Here is a 20,506-nt window from a genome sequence, read left to right as displayed (position 1 = left end):
AGCATATCAGATGCGTGCTTACTCTTCAGAGTAATCCCAGAGGCACTGGGAGTGTGCTGATTTGGCCAGACTGAGACCCCCAGTCTCTGCCTCCCTAGTGCTGGGACTGCACGTATTAACAATCGTGCCAGCTTTTTACATAAATCTGGGTGTACAAATTCAGGTTCCCAAGCCTGCAGCCCTTCAGTTCTTTCTATGTATTGACTACACTGTCCACAGTTTGCTGTGTGCTGCTCATGGGTGTGGTGAAGAGGGCACTTTTGCTTATTCCCCATCTTTAGAGGCCAGTGCTCATCTTCATTAATAGCTTTTCATCACAGGAACTGGGAGAATGCTTAGTCAACAAAGTGCTCGCTGCATGAGCGTGAGGATCTGAGTTCAGATTCCCAGGACTGGTGTGAAGAGCCAGTTGTGGCAATCCCTGCCTGTAATCCTAGGGCTTAGGGAGCACTGACCGGAGGGTTCCTGGGGCTCACTGGTCAGTTCGAGGATCAAGGAGAAACTTTGTCTCAGATAAAGTGGAAACTGCTTTGGGAAGATAATCTAACAGTAATCTCTGGGTGCCTTATAAATACACACATATGTGCTCATATATGAACACACACATGAATTTTTCAACACAAATAGAATTTTGTTGAGTACTTTGATACATAAATTTAACTGAGTGCATAGTTTTTCTTTAGATTATTACCATTTTAAATTACACTGAAATCGTTTTCATGCCAGGCATAGTGATGCATGCCTTTAATTCCAGCAGTCAGGTAACTGAGGCAAACATATATCTGTGAGTTCCAGGTCTGCCTGATCGACATGGTGCATTCCAGGACAACAAGGACTATATAAAGGGAGCCTGTTACAAGGGGAAAACAAGAGTTTTCATGTTGAACCAGTGTTTATAGATTTGAGGAACTTTTATTTAGTTGAGACATTTTTTGACTATGCCACTGTCATCATGGATAAAGACAGTCATTATATCATTATTATTTTGCTATTGAGACAGGGTATTACTCTGGCCTAGCCTGAGGCTCACTGTGTAGCTCAGGCTGGCCTCACTGTGTAGCTCAGTCTAGCCTCACACTTGGGATCCTCTTTCCTCTAGATCTTGAGTGCTGGGACTAGAGAATACACTGCCACACCTGATCACGATCAATTTTGTACTGCTACTATAACACACTGTCATAAACTTAGTGACTTAAAACAACACAGACCATTTTTTTGTGTTTTTGTTTTATAGATCAGATGTTCTTTATGGATCTCGTGGAGCCGAAATCAAGGTGTCAACCAAATTCCACACCATTCCCGAGTTTCTCTAGAACATTCCTGCTCAGTTACATTATTGGCAGGATTCAGTTCCCTGTGATTTGGGGAACCTCCATAAGTTGAGGGTCTTTTCCTTGTTTTAGTGGCCATCTCCTTGGTTCGAAGGCTCTTTCTTCTACCTTCAAAGCTTGCAGTTGATAGTTGAGTCGACATCACACTTCAAACCTCTCTTGTCTCTCATGTCTCCATTGATAAAATCTTTCTGGTCACATCTAAGACAGTCTTGTTTAAGGACTTTCCTGATTCGATGAGGGACATCTGAAAATCAGAACAACCTTCCCTGCAGCCCAGAACCTCAGCTGTGTGTGCAGAACCCCCCCCCCCACATGCCTGGTGATATTGATAACTTCCAAGAGTTAGGACATGCACATCTTTGGAAAGTCATCATTCTGCCTGCTATTCATCATGAAAAAGAGTCAAATTCTTTGAGGAGAAATAACTATCTTAAATATGTATATTCTTAACAACAGAGTTTCAAAATTTATGATGTAAAACCTAACAGATCTGAAAAAAGAAAAAACCAACCAACAATTGAAATGACTTTGTCACTCCTTAGCCAATAACTGATAGAACAAACCAGTAGGAAATCCATAAAATCAAGGATAATTTTAATCACTGTTACTCAACTGGCTCTCAAAACAATGTTTATAGGACATTCTACCCAATAGTTATAGAATCTATACTTCCTTTGTTTAGGTTTGTGTTTTTATTTTTGTTTCAAGGGTTGAAACTAGGGCTTTGCACATGGTAAGCAACTGAGATACCCTTTTTTCATGAATTTTTCTAAAAATTTTGACACAGGGTCTTGTTATGCACCCCAGACAAGTCTTCAACTCTGTCTCTTTCCTCAGCTTCCAAAGTACTGGGGTTATAGGCAGAATTGGAACACGGAGTGTACCAGAATGTTTGCAGAACCATTGTATCTGGCATGAACCTAGAGTGGTGACACCTAAGCTTTGAAGTAGTCTTTTGTCAGTGATTGTTATCTGAGATTTTATGGGGTTCTTCTTTTGAAGGATTCTCAGAGCCTTTGCATAACTGGCAAGCCAGGAACTCTACTATGGCTGAGAAGTGCTTAGGTGATGGGTCTTTTGAGAAAGCCCCTAGATCAGATAAGAAGCTTTGCTATTCAGAAATTGACTTGCTCTAGGTGACTTTTGTGTATCAATAGAAAGAGCTTCTAGGAAGCTGTCAGTGCACACACACACACACACACACACACACACACCTTCTAGAAAACTGCAGGCCCCATTTTATTTAGTATTGAATTCTACTAAACATACAGAAAAATGAACACCAATTCTATGAAGTCTTTTACAAGATATAGAAGGCAATATCTCCTCACCTTATGAATCACATACACACAACAATAAATTTTTAAAATGTAAAAAATATTTTTGAAGCAACAACATAGAAAAGCTTTTACTGTTGTGGTCTAAGTAGGTGAAGATGTCACCCAAACCTAACAGTGTTAGCCACATGGCGCTGGTTTTGGAGATAAGAAAGATCAAGACTAAGGGGTTTGTGGATTCTCGGTTGGTTTTGGAGAACTGCAGAGGCAGACAATGGGTGGTAAGGTCGGAATTCCTATAAGAAGGCCCAGAGAGGCCACTGAATGAAGTCATTGTCAATGAGAATTCCTAGAAGGAAGCCATGTCTGCAATGACTCCTTGATTCACGGATTAGAACTGCAGGGATGAGGAGAGATTAAAAAGCTGTAGGTCCAGAGACCAATTACCTTATCTTGGGCTAACTGAAACTCTCTAAATGGCCATTCCTTGCCCACCTCTTTGCCAGAACTAACATCTTATAAGTAATAGATTCTTCTTAGAATCTACTTAGAAGACTAGTGACTTCCATCAACCATCTCAAACTAAGAATACCATCTGAGGCCTGAAGGGGATGTTCGCCCATCTTGCTGTAAACACCTCTCTGATGCTTCCTCCACTATATTTTAACATTGACTTGATTTATGATGGTTTTGTTCTGTAAATCTATGAAACTAAATCCATATAGAAACATGGTATTTAGGTTAACCTAAATCTGTGTTTCCAGGCCATGGTTATTTAAATTTGGCTCCAAAATAAATTATCTCATTTCTCATGAAGCTACTGAATTTTGTTTGTGGTAAGCTGGCAATTTGAAGGTGAAGTAGGGGGAGTGAATGCCCGAGCCATGAGACATCTGCCAAGGACAGCTGCACACAAGGAGTAGGAGTTTCAGTCCAAGAGAGAACTTTATGCTACAGACAGCAAATCTGTAGGGGTGAAGCCATATCAGCCCTCTGAAACTAAAACCCCAGATACCAGACCCCAGCTACAGGATTTAGTGTTGTCCGGCTAGGGCTCAGTCTTGCTTTGGTCCAATCTTTCTTCACTGTTTCTCCATTTCTCCCATTTGAAATGGGAGTGTATGTTCTGTACCATTGTATGCTGGAATGTTTTAGTTTAGTTTTTTGGTTTTTTGGTTTTTTGGTTTTTTGTTTTGTTTTGTTTTGGTTTTTTAATTTTCACAGGTAGTAACCGTTAAGAGATTGTCTCAAGTCTCAGGAGAAACTTTGGATTTTTGTAATGGTGTTAAGACTGTTAAAGACTGGAACTTTTGAAGTTGAGCTAAATGCATTTTGTGTAATGACATGCTCATGATTTCCTAAGGCCAAGGGGTCAAATGTAGAGATTTTAATTAAAAATGTCCCCCATGTTTATATATTTGAACACTTGGTCCCCAGTTGGTGGTGCTGCTTACAGAGGTTATAGGACCTTTAGGAGATGCAGCTTTGCAAGGAAGTATGGCAGTCACTGAGGGCGGGCTTTAATATTGTTAGCCTTGCTCACCTCTTGCTTTGCTTCCTGTGTGTGGATAAAGATGTGATCAGCCAGCGTCTTGCTCCTGTCACCACGCAATGCCTTCCCCACCTTTGTAGATTTTCCCTCTGAAACTATGAGCTAACATAAATCCCTTCTTCCTTAAGCTGTTTTTCGTCGTGGTGTTTTATCCCAGCAACAGAAAAATAACTGATACCCTCTAGTCACGACTATTCGTCTGAGAGTTTTGTTGTGCTCTACTTTTTGATGGTCATGTAATGCAGACTTTTTTAAAAATCTGAATCTTATACTTCTGTAAACCATTCTTTGTATTTGGTCTTGTTTCCCTGACCCTTCAATTCAGGAAGGTATGCGTCTATTCCTCTGCTTTACATGGCAATGCATCCATTCATATATATTCAATAATCTGTTTTCCCTTTCCCTGCAGCAACGCTTGACAAATTGTGAAATCAAGGTCATGTCTTCTGGATCATTTAAGAATATATTCTACTCAATCAAGTATGACAAACCCTAGGTCCCTATTAAAGACACAGCATTACATATTAGAAAGAACATAACCACCTCCCATGTAATCAAGGAAACTGTGTACATTTATAACTATTAGGTTAAAATTACTACTGGGAGTGAATTTATTATTTTGAAATGATAACGTGAGATAATTTCTGAAATGATAGGCACTATTAGATGGTAAGAGCCAGAGGACCGGGGAGTCAGCTTTGAAGCATTCTCTCCCAGCAATGGTACCCCCATATTGTTTGATTCACAGCAGTCAGTCCTGAAACCATATACACACAAACAGCAAACAAAAATGGACTAAGTAGGCTATATTTACATATTTGTGCAAACATATCTTATATTTAGAGTCTCCATTGCGAGTCAGGTATAATTCTAATAGGTCTGCCTTTGTATGTGCTTGGTCTTCTCGCCTTACAGGTTTTAATATTTCCCTGCATTCCTTTAACTAAAACATGTTTGGTGTTTTGGTTATTATGTGCCAAGGGGGCTTTCTTTACTTTAAATGGTGCGGTCCATTCGGTGTTTTGTGTGCTTCTTGTACTTTGATAGGCATCTCCTTCTGAAGGTTAGAGAAACTTTCTTCTCTGATTTTGTTAAAAAATATTTTCTGTGCCTTTGACCTGTGTTTCTAACTCCTTCCTTTATTCTATTATTTTAGATGGTATTGGTACAAAAAAACTCAGACATATTGATGAATAGAAACAAACTGAAGACCCAGACATAAATCCACACACTGAAAGATATCTGATTCTAAATAAAAAGGCTAGAAATAGACACTGGAAAAATCATCTTCAACAAATTGTGCAGGTCAAACTGGATGACTGCATGTAGAAGACTCCAAAAAGATCCATACATATCACCCTGCACAAAACTCAACTCCAAATGGACCAAAGACTTCAGCACAAAACCAGATACACTGGACCTAATAGAAGAGAAAATAGGAAATATCCTTGAACTCATTGGCACAAGAAAATGGTGAACAGCACCATCAACACAAACACTAAGGCCAATAGTTAACATATGGGGTCTCATAAAACTGAGAATCTTCTGTATGGTAAAGGGCAGTATCATTCAGACAAAGTATCAGCCTACAGAATGGAATAAGATTTTCACCAACTACACATCTGATATAGGGCTAATATACAAAATATATAAAGAACTCAAGAAACTAGATATCAAGAAAAAAAAATCCAATAAAAGTGGGGTACAGATCTAAATAGAGATTTCTCAGTTGGGGAAACTCAAATGGCTGAGAAACACTTAATGAAATAAATGTTCAACATCCTTTGCTGCCAGGGAAATGCAAAACAAAACTACTTGGAGATTTAATCTTATACTTGTCAGAATGGCTAAAATCAATAAAACAAATGATAGCTCATTCTGGCAAGGATAAGAGGAACAGTCATCCATAGCTGGCAGGAACGCAAACTTGTATAGTCACTACGGAAGTCAGTATGGCAGTTCCTCAGGAAGACAGGAAGGAATCAGTCTATCTCAAGGTCCAGCCATACCACTCTTGGTATATATCCAAAGAATGCTTTATCCTACCACAAAGACACTTGTTCAAACATGTTCTTTGTTGCTCTATTCATAATAGCTAGAAACTGGGAGCAACCTACATGTCTGTCTACAGAAGAATGGATAAATAAAATGCAGTATGTTTACACAGTGGAGTATTATTCAACTGTTTAAAAATGACTTTGTGAAATTTTCAGCATATGGATAGAACTGGAAAAATTATCCTGAGTGAGCTACCCCAGACCTAGAAAGACAAAACTAGTCTGTATTTGCTTGTGTGTAGATATTAGCTGTGAAGTCAATGATAACCAGGCTACAGCCAACAGAACCACAGAGGGTAGGTTTAGATTGAGTAAGGGAGTACAGGAACATAAAGATGTCACTACAAAGGGGAAATAGAATAGATAGGTATGACTACATGGGGGTGGGGCTGGAATGGGAGGATCAAGTGAGGAGGGGAAGGGAGAGAGAGTTATGGGAAGGAGTATGAGGAAGACAGCTGAAATGAAGGGATAATATGAAAACATGATACAGTAGAAATATACCTAAAATATATACATATATAAAGGAATTCTAAATGAAATTGCCAAATAATGAGAGAGACAAGCATTCCAACTGATCATCAAACAAAACTTCTAGTACCAGGATTTGGTTGCATCTAATTGAGTTGTTGGCCAGAGAGGTCCCACGAGAATCCCCCAAACAACTGAGGCTGTCGCTAAGACTGCAGGTTGCTCTTCACAAACTGACAGCAAGGCCCCATTGCTGCAGACAACACCTACACAGCTCACTGAACTTAGAGAAGTCGAGCTCATGCTTACATGAGCCTCCATCCCTGCGTTCTAGTGTCATAAAGGTACTCCCCACATTATGGTTCTTTCAATTCTCAGTTGAACTTGTTTTGTTTTGTAATTTCTGTTTTTTCTCATTGATCTTGTTACTTTCATTAATTTTAGATTATAATTTTATATAAATTGATATTTTTCTTTATTACTTTACCCTCTTCTTATCCTTATTAGTGATGCAGTTGTCTTCAACATCTGTGATGCTGTTGTGGTGGCTTGCCTTCTCCTTTCTGCATGGAAAGTAAATTCTTGGACCCTAAAGCATTTGCAGGAAATGTTTTGCCACTAAACTACCCTACCAGCTTGCAGGGAACCATGGAGTTGGCCTGGCCTAGGTTCTTTGAGAGCCATGTGCCATAGATTTTTTCAGACCCACAGTCAGACATTTTAGAGTGTGAGAGACCTTGGAACACTCAGCCCTAAATGGGATGCTCATCAAATCTCTCCTCTCAGAGCTCAGGGAGCCCCACACAAGAGAAGGCAGAAAAGGTGTAAGGGACAGAGTGGATAGAGGACACCAAAAACCCAAGGCTCTCTAAGTCACCATGAGCAAAGTTCATCTGAACCCACAAAGACCAAAGCAGCGTGCACAGTAACCGCGTGGGTCTCTGATTCTTGTGCCCTCCCTTGGGCTCTTTTCCTTCTGTTGGTTTGTCTTTTTTAATTTTGATGTGATAATTTTGTTTTATATTCTATTTTGTTATATTTTTTAAATGAATTAATGAATAAATATGTGAAAATCTAGCCACCAGGGTAAAGGATAACAATTGAACTGTCATTTATACCTGCTGGATTAGGGAAAATCAGTTTTCTCCAATGGAGTGATGCTGGGTATATCAACTACTCCAGGGCAAACAGGCTTCATGACCATGAGTCATTGACCAGTATATAATAGACTCCACAGTTTGTGTATGTGCTTTTGTTTAGTTACAGTTTGGTGGGGGTTTTTCTTCTTGAGTAATGTTCTATTTTGTTTTCTAGGGTTTGGGGGGGTTTGTATTGGGTTTTAGGTTTGTTTTTTTAAGAAGAAATTGAAGTTGAGCAGGTAGGGAGGGGAAGATGATCTGGAATAACTTGAGGGGAAGAATATGATCAAAATATATTTAAATTTAAACATTGTTTTAAATAATGAAATATAATAAAAATTGGAATCAGAGAATACATTTTAAAAATAAATTTAAAAAATTAAAGTAAGATGTATAGATTACCTACCTCATTCCTAGAACTTAATTTAAAGGCTGGTTAACAGAGCCTGACTCTAGACTTGCTGATTATGCAGAAAAACAAAACAACAACAACCCAAACGAACAAAAGACTGTATCTGTGTTTCTTGTTACTTGACCCTTCTTATTCACTTACATAAACTAAGAGTTAAATAATATGAAATCTGCTTTTAAATAATCAGTAAAAGTTACAATCACAATAGGAGACTGCTATATTATTCAGAGCATAGAATACAGGAAAATTTTGGTTGCTTGACACTATTTTTAGTTTTTGTATTATGTGTGTTCTATCTGTGTATGTACATACCTCTCCATACACGAGTCCAGAGGAGAAAGCTGGTATTGTCCTTTGTCCCTCTCCCATTCTCTCATGGAACCTAGAGATTGATCTTTTGGCAAGTCTGGTGACTCCCTGATCCATCGGCCTAGACACTCAGGCTTGCAGGGCAAGCACCTTACTGACTGAGCCATCTCCCAAGTCCTCATTTTTAAAAACATTATTCTTTTTCTTTAGATAGAGTCTTGCTATGTTGGTTGGATTAGCCTCAAATTTATGATCCTTCTACTCCAGGATCCTGATTTCTAGGGTTATATATGTACACCACAACCAGCTACTCATTACTTCTTCTGATTAGGGCCCGGACTATATAAAGTTATATGTTAGTTTATAGAAAATAAGAAAGTTAATTTTGTCCAATAAGACAAAATGGTGCTTTTTTTTTTTAAATAGAAGAAGCAATAACTCCAAGGGTCTCAGTTTTGTCATTTAGTACATTTACTCAATTTGTGTCTAACTCAGCAGCCTGATCTCACCTTCCTTTCATTGGCTACACATAGATTAGTTTCTCACAGCTCTCCTGAGAAAGCCTTGTTAGTCCTGCCTGTTCTTCACTAGTTGCTAAATATACCCTGTTCACTATCCATACAATGAAATGGGTTTTTATTACTGTAAGAATATATACTTTAAAAAGAAATATAAGAAAGACCCCCAGAAATGTTGGTTAGGCAAGAGAAACAAACATTCACTAAGTTTCTAGGAACAGATCCTAGAATTCCCATATCTGTTATTTCATTATCAGTTGGGCTGTTGTAGTCCATATCTAGAATGTCTCTAAAGATCCATGTGTTAAAGGCTGGTTCATGACAGTGACAACATTTGGAAGATGTAGGTCACTGTGGGAAGTGCCCTTGGAGAAGCATGTGGAATCTAGGTCTCTTCTTTCTCTATTTCACTTCTCAGCCATTGGGAGCTTTGCTCTGGCATGTGTTCCCTACCATGATGTGACTAAAGCAACAGTGCCAACAGATCATGGCCTCAAGCCTCCAAAGCTCTGAGCTATGAGAACCTTTTCTTTCTTGTAAGCTTGTTATCTCAGGGTCTTTGTTATAGTAATAGAAATCTGACTAACATACAACTATTAGATTTTCACAAGTCTCTTAAGCATAGGGATACTAATAAATAATGATCAATTTATAACCTTCAATCAATTAATGGTCATTACTATCAAACAATGAATCACCAGAATGATTTTCACAATTGTGGTGGTTTGAATGAAAATGGCCCCCATAAGCTCATAGTGAGTGGCATTATTTGAAAGGATTAGGACATGTGGACTTTTGGGAGTTGATATAGACTTATTGGAGGAAGTGTGTCACCGACAGTGGGTTTTGAGGTTTCAGAAGCTCAAGCCAGGCCCAGTATATCTCTCTTTCTATCTTTCCTCTGTCTACGGGTCTACATGTAGAACTCTCTGGTCCTTCTCCAGCACCATGTCTGCCTGCATGCTGCCATGTTTCCTGCCAAGATGATAGTGGACTAAACCTCTAAACCTGTAAACCAGCCTTTGTAAGAGTTGCTATGGTCATGGTATCTCTTTACAGCAATAGAAACCCAAAAACAACAGCAAAAATTTACTGAAAAATACTACCCTTTAAATACTTTAAATCACAGATAACAATCATTTCAGCTACCTTCTGATGACATATCAGAAAAAAGCAAAGAAAGCCCTACAGTAAAGCCTAAAGTTCCCTGTCTCCCAAATAAACCAAATGTGAACTCCAGGTTTCAGAATTCACAGTAGCTACAGTCATAGTGAAACTAAATGCTATATGCATACCACCTAACATGCTAAAGCCATTGAAAAAAAAATACCCACCAAAATCTAACATAACAACACACCCAATCCTGCTACTGAAAACTAGTCCCAGAATCTGAAAATAGAAAATGACTGGGCTTCCGTCCTTCTTTTATGACTCTGAGGCTCAAACCCAGGACCTTGAACATTCCAAGTAAGGGGTCTATTACTGAGCTACATTCCCAGCCCTAGGAAAAGTATTGAAGGGAAGTTTTGAAAACCCAAACCAAGAACAATATTTAACAGAAATATTAAATATTACATGCTATACCCCCCAGGTGGAATCAAACCATAGAAAATAATTATGGCTGTCTTTTGGTAATAAACACCATAAAGTTCCAACTAAGAACAACCCAGAAAAATTACCCATTAGATTAAAATACCACCCACTCAAATCATCAACTCTACAGGTCCATCAAACACCTCAGTTTGATGAAGCGTTGTCTCATCTTGAGTACTATATTTGATCCTACAAACCCTAATAAGATTTTTAGGAGCAATGCTGTATACATCTAATACATAATAGCCCTTCCATTGTTAAAACATTACGTGGCTCAGCAAGATGGCTCAACAGGCACCTACATCAAAGGCCCCCACTATCAAGCCTCGTGACTGAGTTTGACCTTTGAGACTAATGTAATAGAATGAGAGAACCAACTCCTGAAAGCTGTCTTCTGATTTCTACCCCACACATATGCTCACATACACATGTGCATGATGGTTTGAGATTTGACACGGTTTCACTCTGTAGCCCTGGCTTACGGAGGTCCACTAGCCAGCCTCCTCCCAAGAGTGAGAGTTAAGGGGCTTGGAGAGAGCGGGACAGGAGGAGCAGGGGAGAAATGGGGGAACCTGTGCTGTAGCTCCTTTGCATGGTCGCCTTTCCCCAGGGAAACTGAAGTACCTTTTCACTTCTTACCCCTGTTTTGGCCTTGGCTCCTCCACCTTTTTAGAAGAGGAACCAGGCTAGCATCTCTCAGTGGGTTCCAGTATGCAGCCAACTGGTATCAGTGCCTCCTACCCAAAGACAGTGGAGCAGCACTTCCCAGTGGCTCCAGAAGAATCAGTCTCGAGTGTGTGTGGGGTCAGAACAGATTGCTGGAAAGGACCCAGCGCAGAGTAGGAAATACCACAAGTAAGCTGCCTACTACCCAAGATTTCCCGAAGCCTGTTGAAGAGAAGGTCGGTCCCTTCACGAAGGTAACAGAAGCCATGGGATTCACTGGACCTTTGAAATACAGTAAATGGAATATCAAGATCGCGGCCCTCCGCATGTACATGAGCTGCGTGGAGAAAACTGACTTCGAGGAGTTCTTTCTGAGGTGTCAGATGCCTGATACATTCAACTCCTGATTCCTCATAACCCTGCTTTACGTCTGGATATGTCTAGTCCGAATGAAGCAGGAAGGCCGGACATAGTTCATTTCGTGTGGGAAGATATGGAGCAGCGAGGCCGAATCATGGGGGTTAATTCCTATATCCTAAAGAACAAACAACATGGCCCTCGTGACAATTTCTAAGCAGCAATCTTGGGATACGAAGAGGGGATCCTTTCAGATGACCACGGCCTGGCTGCTGCACTCTGGAGAACCTTCTTCAACCAGAAATGTGAGGACCTTCGACATCTTGAATTGCTGGTGGAGTATGTGAGGAAACAGATGCAATACCTGGACTCCATGAACGGTGAGGGTCTGCTGCTGACAGGGGAAGTGAGATGGCGCCCTCTGGCGGAGAAGAATCCACAAAGCGTCTTGAAGCCCCCATGCTTCTACTTAAAAATGATGAGGGCCTTTGAGAGACTGCTCCCTCCAGACAGCTGGCTGGCTGGCTTTGAGGAACCTCCATGGAAGAAGTGCCTGTTTGCCCCAGGACCCTGAAGAAGGTGGCCTGAAGTGACTTTTGAACAGCACCTGTTGAATACTTAGCCCACTCGTGTTGAGTTTCTTCTTCCTGATCTGGCAGAGTTACTGCTGGGAGGTCCTCTTGCTCTTCTGACACGTCCCCTCCCTCCAGAGAATCCCCAAGCACACTTCCCAAGTCCCTTCAGCACCACACGTGACTGAGACCACACGTGCCTCCTTATACACACACTTGTTGAAATATATATTATGAAATCTCAGTGGTGCGTTCACTACCTGCCCCATGATTTATGTTCTCAAACGAAAGACATACACATAATCTTTATATTTTAATATGTCTTGAGTAACTCAACAGCTGGGCCATTGTCTAACTTCTATGTGGTTAATCTCGAGTTTCTATTTACTAAATCTTGTGTTCTGCCTTGGCTTTTGGACCCAGAGGGCTGCCCAACTGGTCTGCGCTCTGGCTGTGCTCTCCCGGCCCCTTAACATGGAAGTCACGGCTCTTTGTCTTGTAGTCTTCCCAGCACGCTCTCCCTGCACGGCAGATCTTCTTCCCTTTCCCTCTTCCCAGTCCCAAGCTCAGAAATCCTAAAACCCTGCCTGCCTGTCCTCTCCAGCTATTGGCTGGAGGCATCTTACTTACCAGTCAGAACCAACTGGGGGCAGGTTCCCAGAAGCTACATGTAGATGTTTTGTGTAAACAGTTTTGGGGGGAACATAATTAACATTAAAATATAAATAGCTACACACACTGGCTTTAGTGTAATATATCTTTGAAATACATCACCACCATCATCTGTGGTTCCCCTTGGTAACCATCTCCCTATAGCATAAATAATACCTTTACAATTACGTATTCTCCAACTTTCTAAAGAAGAAGGTGACTCAAAATTATATCATACATAATGTATGTTTTATATCTTACAGTTTCCTTAATTAGCCTGTCTTCTTCCAGAACCTCACATCCTCACTGTTTAGACTAAGTCAGAAGTTGTTCTCATATGCTTCTGAAATAATAAGAAATTTACTTGCGTTGACACTTATCACAATGTATGCTAGCTGTGCATTTGTAACATTGTTCCCTTTGCGCTGTCAGCATACTCCTTATACTGCTCCGTTTGGGTTATTTGTCATTACTTTCCATGTGCCTTGTACCCAGGAGGTACTTAACACATTCTTAAATAGCAAGAATTCAAAAATAAATGTTTCCAAGTCTGCTTTATGACAATTGTAAAATATTCTAAACAGCTAGGAAAGTGCCATGTGTGTTGCAAACATACTATCAAAGGATGTGAAATGCTTGGGTAGGACAAGCAGTAAGGGTTGAGTTTACAAGTGTATTATCAATCTTTCTAGTAAATGCTGACCCATGATACCCTGAAAATGTGACAGCCCTGCTACTAAGCTGGGAGAGACCCCATATGCTTTAATCAGTCTTTGCCTTTTACCTTTCTCTTTAGACACAGGAACCTGAACAGAGGGCTTCACACAAGTTCACAGAGCCAGAGTCCTACCTTTAAGAACCATTTGCCGGCATTCAGAGTTGACAGGAAAGTCCAGTTGAAGTTGGAAGTGTGGTTTCCAGCCGCTGATGGTAGAACCTCTTTGATGTTAGTTGTTCTAGTCAGGTCATAGTCATGCATGAGGAAAGGCACACTATCAAAACTGCAGACAGGAGGGGAAAGAGAGGGAGAAGTACAGAGGATAAACCTAGCTATCATGGCATACACGGCTCCCCAAAGCCCTTCAGGGTGGCAAGCCTTGCAAGGCCTTCTCACATTCCCTCCAATCTCAGCAAAGGACTAAATGCCAGTCAGATGCCACCATTTTCCTGCCCGGGAATCAATTATATATATATATATATAGTGTGTGTGTGTGTGTGTGTGTGTGTTTATACTGGTGGTGCTGGAAGAGTAGCTTCTTATTTAGAAGATTGCTGACATCAGGAATGACCTAAGGGTATAGTGAATGGGAGTGACTATGAGATAGGGTCCCCAGGACCATATTAGACATGTTTCTGTGTGAGTTTTCTGGATTTTTCTGAGCCTTTTCTCAGAGTAGCACCTGTTCCACATTGCACATTGACCTAAAACAAATTCCCGATTTCTCTACTTCCTAGTTGTTCTGTAGAATCCCTAACTTTATTACACTCTCTCTTTCTTTCTCATTAAAATAATCACCAAGAGAATATCTAAAATGGTCATGAGGTATTGAGAGGCTGTTTAGCTTGTCACAGCTATAAAACAGGACAAAATAAAGGGAGTAACTATTAGTCAAAGGACAGCTGGGACTGCAGTATTCTACTTCTGATAAGAGGGAAGCAATTAACTAATCTGTAACATTACACAAGCTACATTCCTGATATTAGTAGAGTTTTGTACAAGAAGGGTGAGCCCAAAGGGACCTAGCCTTCTTGCTGCAATGAGAAGAAAGAGATCAGAGTAGGAAAAGAAAATTGCAATGTATTGAAGAGTCCCATAGAGGATGGAGCTATGCCAAAACAAAGAATAGCTCCTGAGCAGTGCACACAGAGATCTTAAGTCTTACAAAGTGTCAGTCGGCACACAGGAAACTTTTTGGAGCTTAGCAAGAACAACTTTCGGGCTGGTGGCACAGCTCAGTGGAAAAGGTATTCACTGCCCAGCCTGCCAACCTAAGTTCAATCCCCACAACCCATATGGTAGACGGAGAAAACCGGCTGTCCTCTGACCTCTAGATGTGTGTCCATGCACATGCATACATAAACATGCAAGTAAATAAATGCAATAGAAACTTTAGACAAACAACTTTCAAGAAAAGAAAAATTATCAGAATCCCCCAAATGGCAGAACTCACATGAGGTGTGAGTCAGTCGATTCCATTCAACAAGAGAGGAGAGACCTCAGTAATTGCATGGGTATTCGTTACAGATTCGAGAAAGACATACCTTAGAAATGAAGATAACTTAGACCTAGAACAGTGTACATCCACTTAAGTACCTCCATAAGAGTGCTTAAGACCTCTTCAGAGGATCAAACTAGTTAGAAGTACTTCTACTTCATCGACCTGCTAGAAAAAGCCCAACATTCTTTAGGGAAACAACAAAAGTAGCCCCCATCCATGTAAAATTACAATGTCTAGCATGTAATAAAAACTTTGAGATGTAAAGATCCAAGAATATGTCCATATATGCCAGTGAGCTTCTTTGACAGAGACAAACTAAAAAATAACAGTGGATAGGATTAGACAAGGACACTAGATAGTATGGAATAATATTATAAATTTGCAACTAACATGCAAAGTAAACATGAATATAAAATATTTCTGTAGAGCCAACTTTGGTGGGATAAAACATGCAGGAGGTTGAAGCAGGTGATGTCTAGTTTAAACCTTGTCTACAGGTAGTGTGTGTGTGTGTGTTATAAGAAGAAATTGAAATTCTGGTGATGAAAACTATAGTAATTAGATAAAAATCCTGCTGGATAAAATTTACAACTATGGTTGGAGAGTGGCCCAGTTGGTAAAGTACTTGCTATGCAAGCATGAGAACCTAAGTTAAGATCCTAGCACCCACATAAAACCTGGACACAGCACACATTTGTAACTCCAGCACTAGGAAGTAGAGACAGGTAGATCTTGAGGGCTCCCTGGCCATCCATTCTAATCTAGATAATGAGATCCAAGTTCAATGAGAGATTCTGTGTGAGGCAGGGGTGCAAAGAATGAGAGAGAAAGGTATGCCAATGCCAACTTCTGCTCTCTACATGTGCCCACACATATGAACACTTCTATTACTGCCACACACAAATATGTAACAGGTCATTCAAAGAGCAGGGGATTTGAAAATGGAGCAATACACTGAAACACAGAACCCAGAAGCTCTGGCCCTCAAAGCCAGGAATGGCTTATCATTCAGCTCCCGAGTTCTAGGAATAAAACATGAGCCACCACACCTGGCTATCCATGCTATTTTTATTACCATAGCATAGTAATAGATTTTGAAGATCCATAGTATAATTCCTTCTAGTTTGTTCTTTTTCCTCCAAACTGTTGTTTATGGTTTTTTAGTAGTCTCATACAATTTTAAAACTCTTTTTTCTAGGTCTGTGAAAACTGTCATTGATCTGTTGACAAGGATCACACAAATCCATAGAGTCCTTTGGGTACTATGGATGTTTTAATAGCACAGAGTCTCCCATTTCACAAATCTAGGACATGTTTATGTTTTGTGTGTCTTTCCATTTCTTCACCAATGTTCTATAGGTTTTAGGGGACTGAGATCTTTTATCTTTTCAAACATATTCCCAAGTGTTATATTGCTTTGCATCTAGTATAAATGAAAATGTTTTCTTGATTTTGTTTGTTTGTTTGTTTGAGAGAGGGTCTTACTATGTAGTGCAAGGTGACCTTGAACTCATGATTCTCCTACCTCTGCCTTTCAAGGCTGGGATTTTAAGTATGTATTACCATGCCCAGATCTTGATGTCACATTTCTTTTGTGTGTGTGTGAGTGTGTGTATGTGTGTGTGCGCACAAGTAAGTCATCCCATGCATTCATGTGTGGATGGCAGAGGTTGGTGTCAGGTATCTTCCTCTATCTCTTTCCATCTTACTCATTGAAATAGGGTCTCTTACAAAAACCTGGAGATCACCAACTAGCAAGACCTGCTAGCACATGGGAACCTTCCTATCTCTGTTCCCTCAGCATTGGGGATACAAATGTGTGATACCATGTCTAGCTTTTATTTGGGTGCTGGAAATTAGAGCTTTGGTCTTCATGCTTACACAACAAACACTTTACCTATTCCAGCCCCCACCTCTTGATTTCTACCTATCTTGATTTCTATCTCTTGATAACTGACCACTTACTAGCCATAGCAATGCTACTATTGATTGAGTGTGGTGCTAGGAACCCCACAATTGGACCTAGGACCTCACAAATACAAACTCTCAGTATTACAGATTTCTGTGTGCTGAGTTTGTATTTTGCAATTTTGTGGAAGAAAGGAAGGTAGTTAGAAAAAATACATAATATGCTTTCTATTTTTAAAAATGTGTTAAGATTTGTTTTATGTCTTATCATATGATTTATGATTTATCTTAAATGTTGTTGTGTTGAATGTGTTGTTAAGAAGAATCTATGTTCTGAAGCTATTTGATATCATGTTCTATAGATGTCTGTTGGGAACATTTGGTGTTGAGCACAACTTAACTCTGTCATTTCTTTATTGACTCTCTCTGGATTATCATCCATTGTTGGTAATGCAAACTAGAATTCTTACTATTATGGTATTGGTGTCTATATATACCTTTAGGCCTATTAATATTTGTCTTATTATTTGGGCTGGTCCTCCGACATCAGTCAATTATTAGTTGAGGAAATGCCCTACAGACTGGCCTCCAGGCCAATCCTATGAAAATGATTTCTCAATTAAATCCCATCTTCCAAGTTATGTCTAGGTTTATGTCAAGTTGTGGCAACCCAACTTTCACAAAGACAAATGCTAGTATCTCCATTTTTTCTGCTTTCTGGCTCAGGATAAAGTAGCCAGCTCTACTGTGTTCTCCCTGTCATCATGGATGGAATCCCCCCATAACAGTGAGTCCCAAACCAAATCTTTCCTTCTCCAGGCCACTTGGGCCAGGTATTGGTCTCAGTGATGAGGAAAGCAACTAATACATTCACATTGGCTGTGATCAAAGTGGTTCCGTGGAGAACCTTTAACTCCTAGAACTCACATGCACCTCTCCTGGTCCACAACGATATGTCTGTCTGTCTTAGGTACTCAGGGAACACTTGTTGTGATCGTTGTGTGGCTCCAGAAAGACCACACCAGACCAAACAGTTCCACTTGAGGTTTATTGAGAGAGAAAAGGGCAAGGTGGCAGCAGAAAGGGAAGGGGGAAAGAAAGAGGGAGATCAGAGGGGTCTTCCTTTTAAATATAGATATTGACGTAGCCACAGGTAATGATGGGAGGTGAGTCAAGTGGATTCTGGGAATACGATGGCTGTTGCCTTGGCAAAGGGTGTGTGGGTCACGCTGTTGCCTAGATGTGATGTCAGGGGTCCTGATACCAACACTTATTACTTTGAGGATATCCTTTTTGCCTTTTGAAAGTTTGACATCGTCATGCTTTGGGGCAGGTTTTGTTGAGTGATTAGTGACCTCTGACTTTCCTGTCCCTGGATATTTGTTTCCTCCTGAGGATTTGGAAGTTTCCATTTTCATCACTAACTTTCTGACGAGTTGCATATCCACGTGGAATTACTAAATCCCTCTTGAAACCCAACAGATTGAATCTTTGCTCTTCTAATTCTACTCTAAAGCTGTTCAAGTATTCTTCATGCTTTATATTCTTTTTTCTCTCCAATTATGGTTTCAAATAGCCTGTTTCTGAGTTCATTACTTCTTTCCTGTATTGGTCTCTTCTATCTCCTAGATTTTTAATGACTTACTGTGTCATTTCAGCTCAACTAAGCTTTATTTTTAAAAAATGCTTCCATTGCTGTCAAGTTTCTCTGAGTACTGAATCATTCTGTTTTCTTTTGAAGGTCATCAAGTTTCTTTAAAACGTCTTAAGTTCACTATCAAAGACTATACTAGTTACCATTTGTTCACCTCCTGGTACCTTATTTCAACTGTCAGGTGAGGTTATAGTTCCATGAACATCCCTGATGCTTATTAGTGTGTGATGTAGTTGCTTCAGTTTTTGTACTCTGGCTTTGTGCTTACTTTTCTAGAAAGTCTATGCAGGCTATGTGTTTTCTGTTGGTCTATAGTAATTTCTGCAGCCATGTGTGCTGGAGTCACTGCAGGAGCACTGCCACTGTTTCAGCACTAGAGGGTGGTCCAAGCCCACGCTTACTTCAAATCCCCAGATGCTAATTTGCTCATGGAGTGAACTAGAGAAGTATCTAAACCTCTGCAGAGAGTTATATTAGTCTGAACAATTTCACCCACAGTCACCAGGAGGTATTTAGACACTGAAGACTCTGCCCTCTCTGGATATAAGTACCATGGAGGGACCAGCCCCAGGCCTCTATGCCATTCTAATATAGGGCCACCAAAACTGCAACACTGTCACACTCACAGCAGACAGACTGTCAAGAATTGAATTCTACACTGTTGTTGACTGCCTACTGCTAACTCATAGCCAGAGTCTGCTGCAATCAGTCACAGGTGGCACTGGGAAGGAAAAAAAAAAACCAATAAACCAGGGCTGTTGTAGAGGGCCTTTCCACAGATAGGCCTGAGGACAGGGACTGTTAGGGTTCTGACCAGTGTGAGGTTTCATACATCCAGTATTAATCTCCAAGGCAAAGTCCTATGCTTGTTACCACATCCTCTCCACAGCATAGTCTTGCTATCCAAGTTGGGATAGTGTTAATGTACTCCATCCCAACTTACGATCCAGCCTTGGTGGCTCACCTCTGGTAGTACAGCTTTCTCTGCCCCGTACTTGCAGATGGACCCCTCTACATCTGCCCTGTCACCAGTGACGTGTACTCAAAAGCTAATAAGTCATAACTGAGTTTTCCATTAGGACCTGCAAAGCTTCAGGGGTATATCCAGGCTCGCACTACAGCTGCTGGTGAATCAAGCCAGAAGACAAATGTATCCCACTGGGATATAGATCTAGGGAAATTCTAAAATCTCCATCTCTGAGGACTAGCCGAGGAATACCTGTGCTGCCCAAGGCTTGGCAACAGGTAGCACAGGAAGTCTTTAAGCTGCCAAGGCTGATGCACTTGAATCTCACAGGGCCCTGCATGGGCTGGGTGTTTGGGAGTGGGAGTGAACAAGCCCAACCCAAGGCTGATAATGGACTGGGCCAAAACTTGAGTCTGTCCGGATTCTGAGGTCTCTCTGACTGAGGCTCAAGCATACCTAGAGGCTCTGTCTAAGACCTCAGCAGGATGGGTGTTTAGTTTCTACCTGACGCAGGTCTTCTCCAAAGTAGGCAAAGTCCTGTGGTAGCTTTTGTGCTTTGCTCCCAGAAAGTAGAATCTTGCTTTCTTCTCTGCTAGTCAACATTGGGAGAGAGGTGGTAGAGGTAATCCGGTAGCTAGTTAACACAATTCTAGTAGTTCAGTAGTCATGAGTGTTGGTCTGAGGACAGGGTCTACAGGCACCTGACAGGCCTGACGTTGGATTTGAGGTCTAAGTCCTGTACTTGATTCTCTCCTCCCATCACTCCCTCTTCTCTCTCCATGCTTCTGAGAATTGAAGGAAGGCTGATTGGCAATTCTTTTCTTCCTGCTTCTTCAATAAATCCTTCCTT

The 20,506-nt window shown here is 40.6% G+C and overlaps 1 protein-coding gene and 1 pseudogene across 5 annotated transcripts in view; one reads left to right on the top strand and one right to left on the bottom strand.

Moving 5' to 3' along the window:
• The window catches only part of Gdpd4 (glycerophosphodiester phosphodiesterase domain containing 4), a 129,720-nt gene that overhangs the window by 52,932 nt on the left and 56,282 nt on the right, over nucleotides 1-20,506 (bottom strand). For all 5 annotated transcript variants that reach the window (XM_006507611.1, NM_177696.3, XM_006507612.2 and 2 more), the window contains one exon: nucleotides 13,759-13,909. In XM_006507611.1, the coding sequence (XP_006507674.1) occupies nucleotides 13,759-13,909 (151 nt within the window). The remainder of the gene's footprint in view (nucleotides 1-13,758; nucleotides 13,910-20,506) is intronic.
• On the top strand, nucleotides 11,339-12,174 carry Gm19204 (predicted gene, 19204; annotated as a pseudogene).

The sequence above is a fragment of the Mus musculus genome, chromosome 7 (assembly GCF_000001635.26).
Source record: "Mus musculus strain C57BL/6J chromosome 7, GRCm38.p6 C57BL/6J".
NCBI classification, from domain to species: Eukaryota; Metazoa; Chordata; class Mammalia; order Rodentia; family Muridae; genus Mus; species Mus musculus.
The sequence above is the reverse complement of the archived record's forward strand: the minus strand, read 5'-3'. Positions and strand labels throughout refer to the sequence as shown.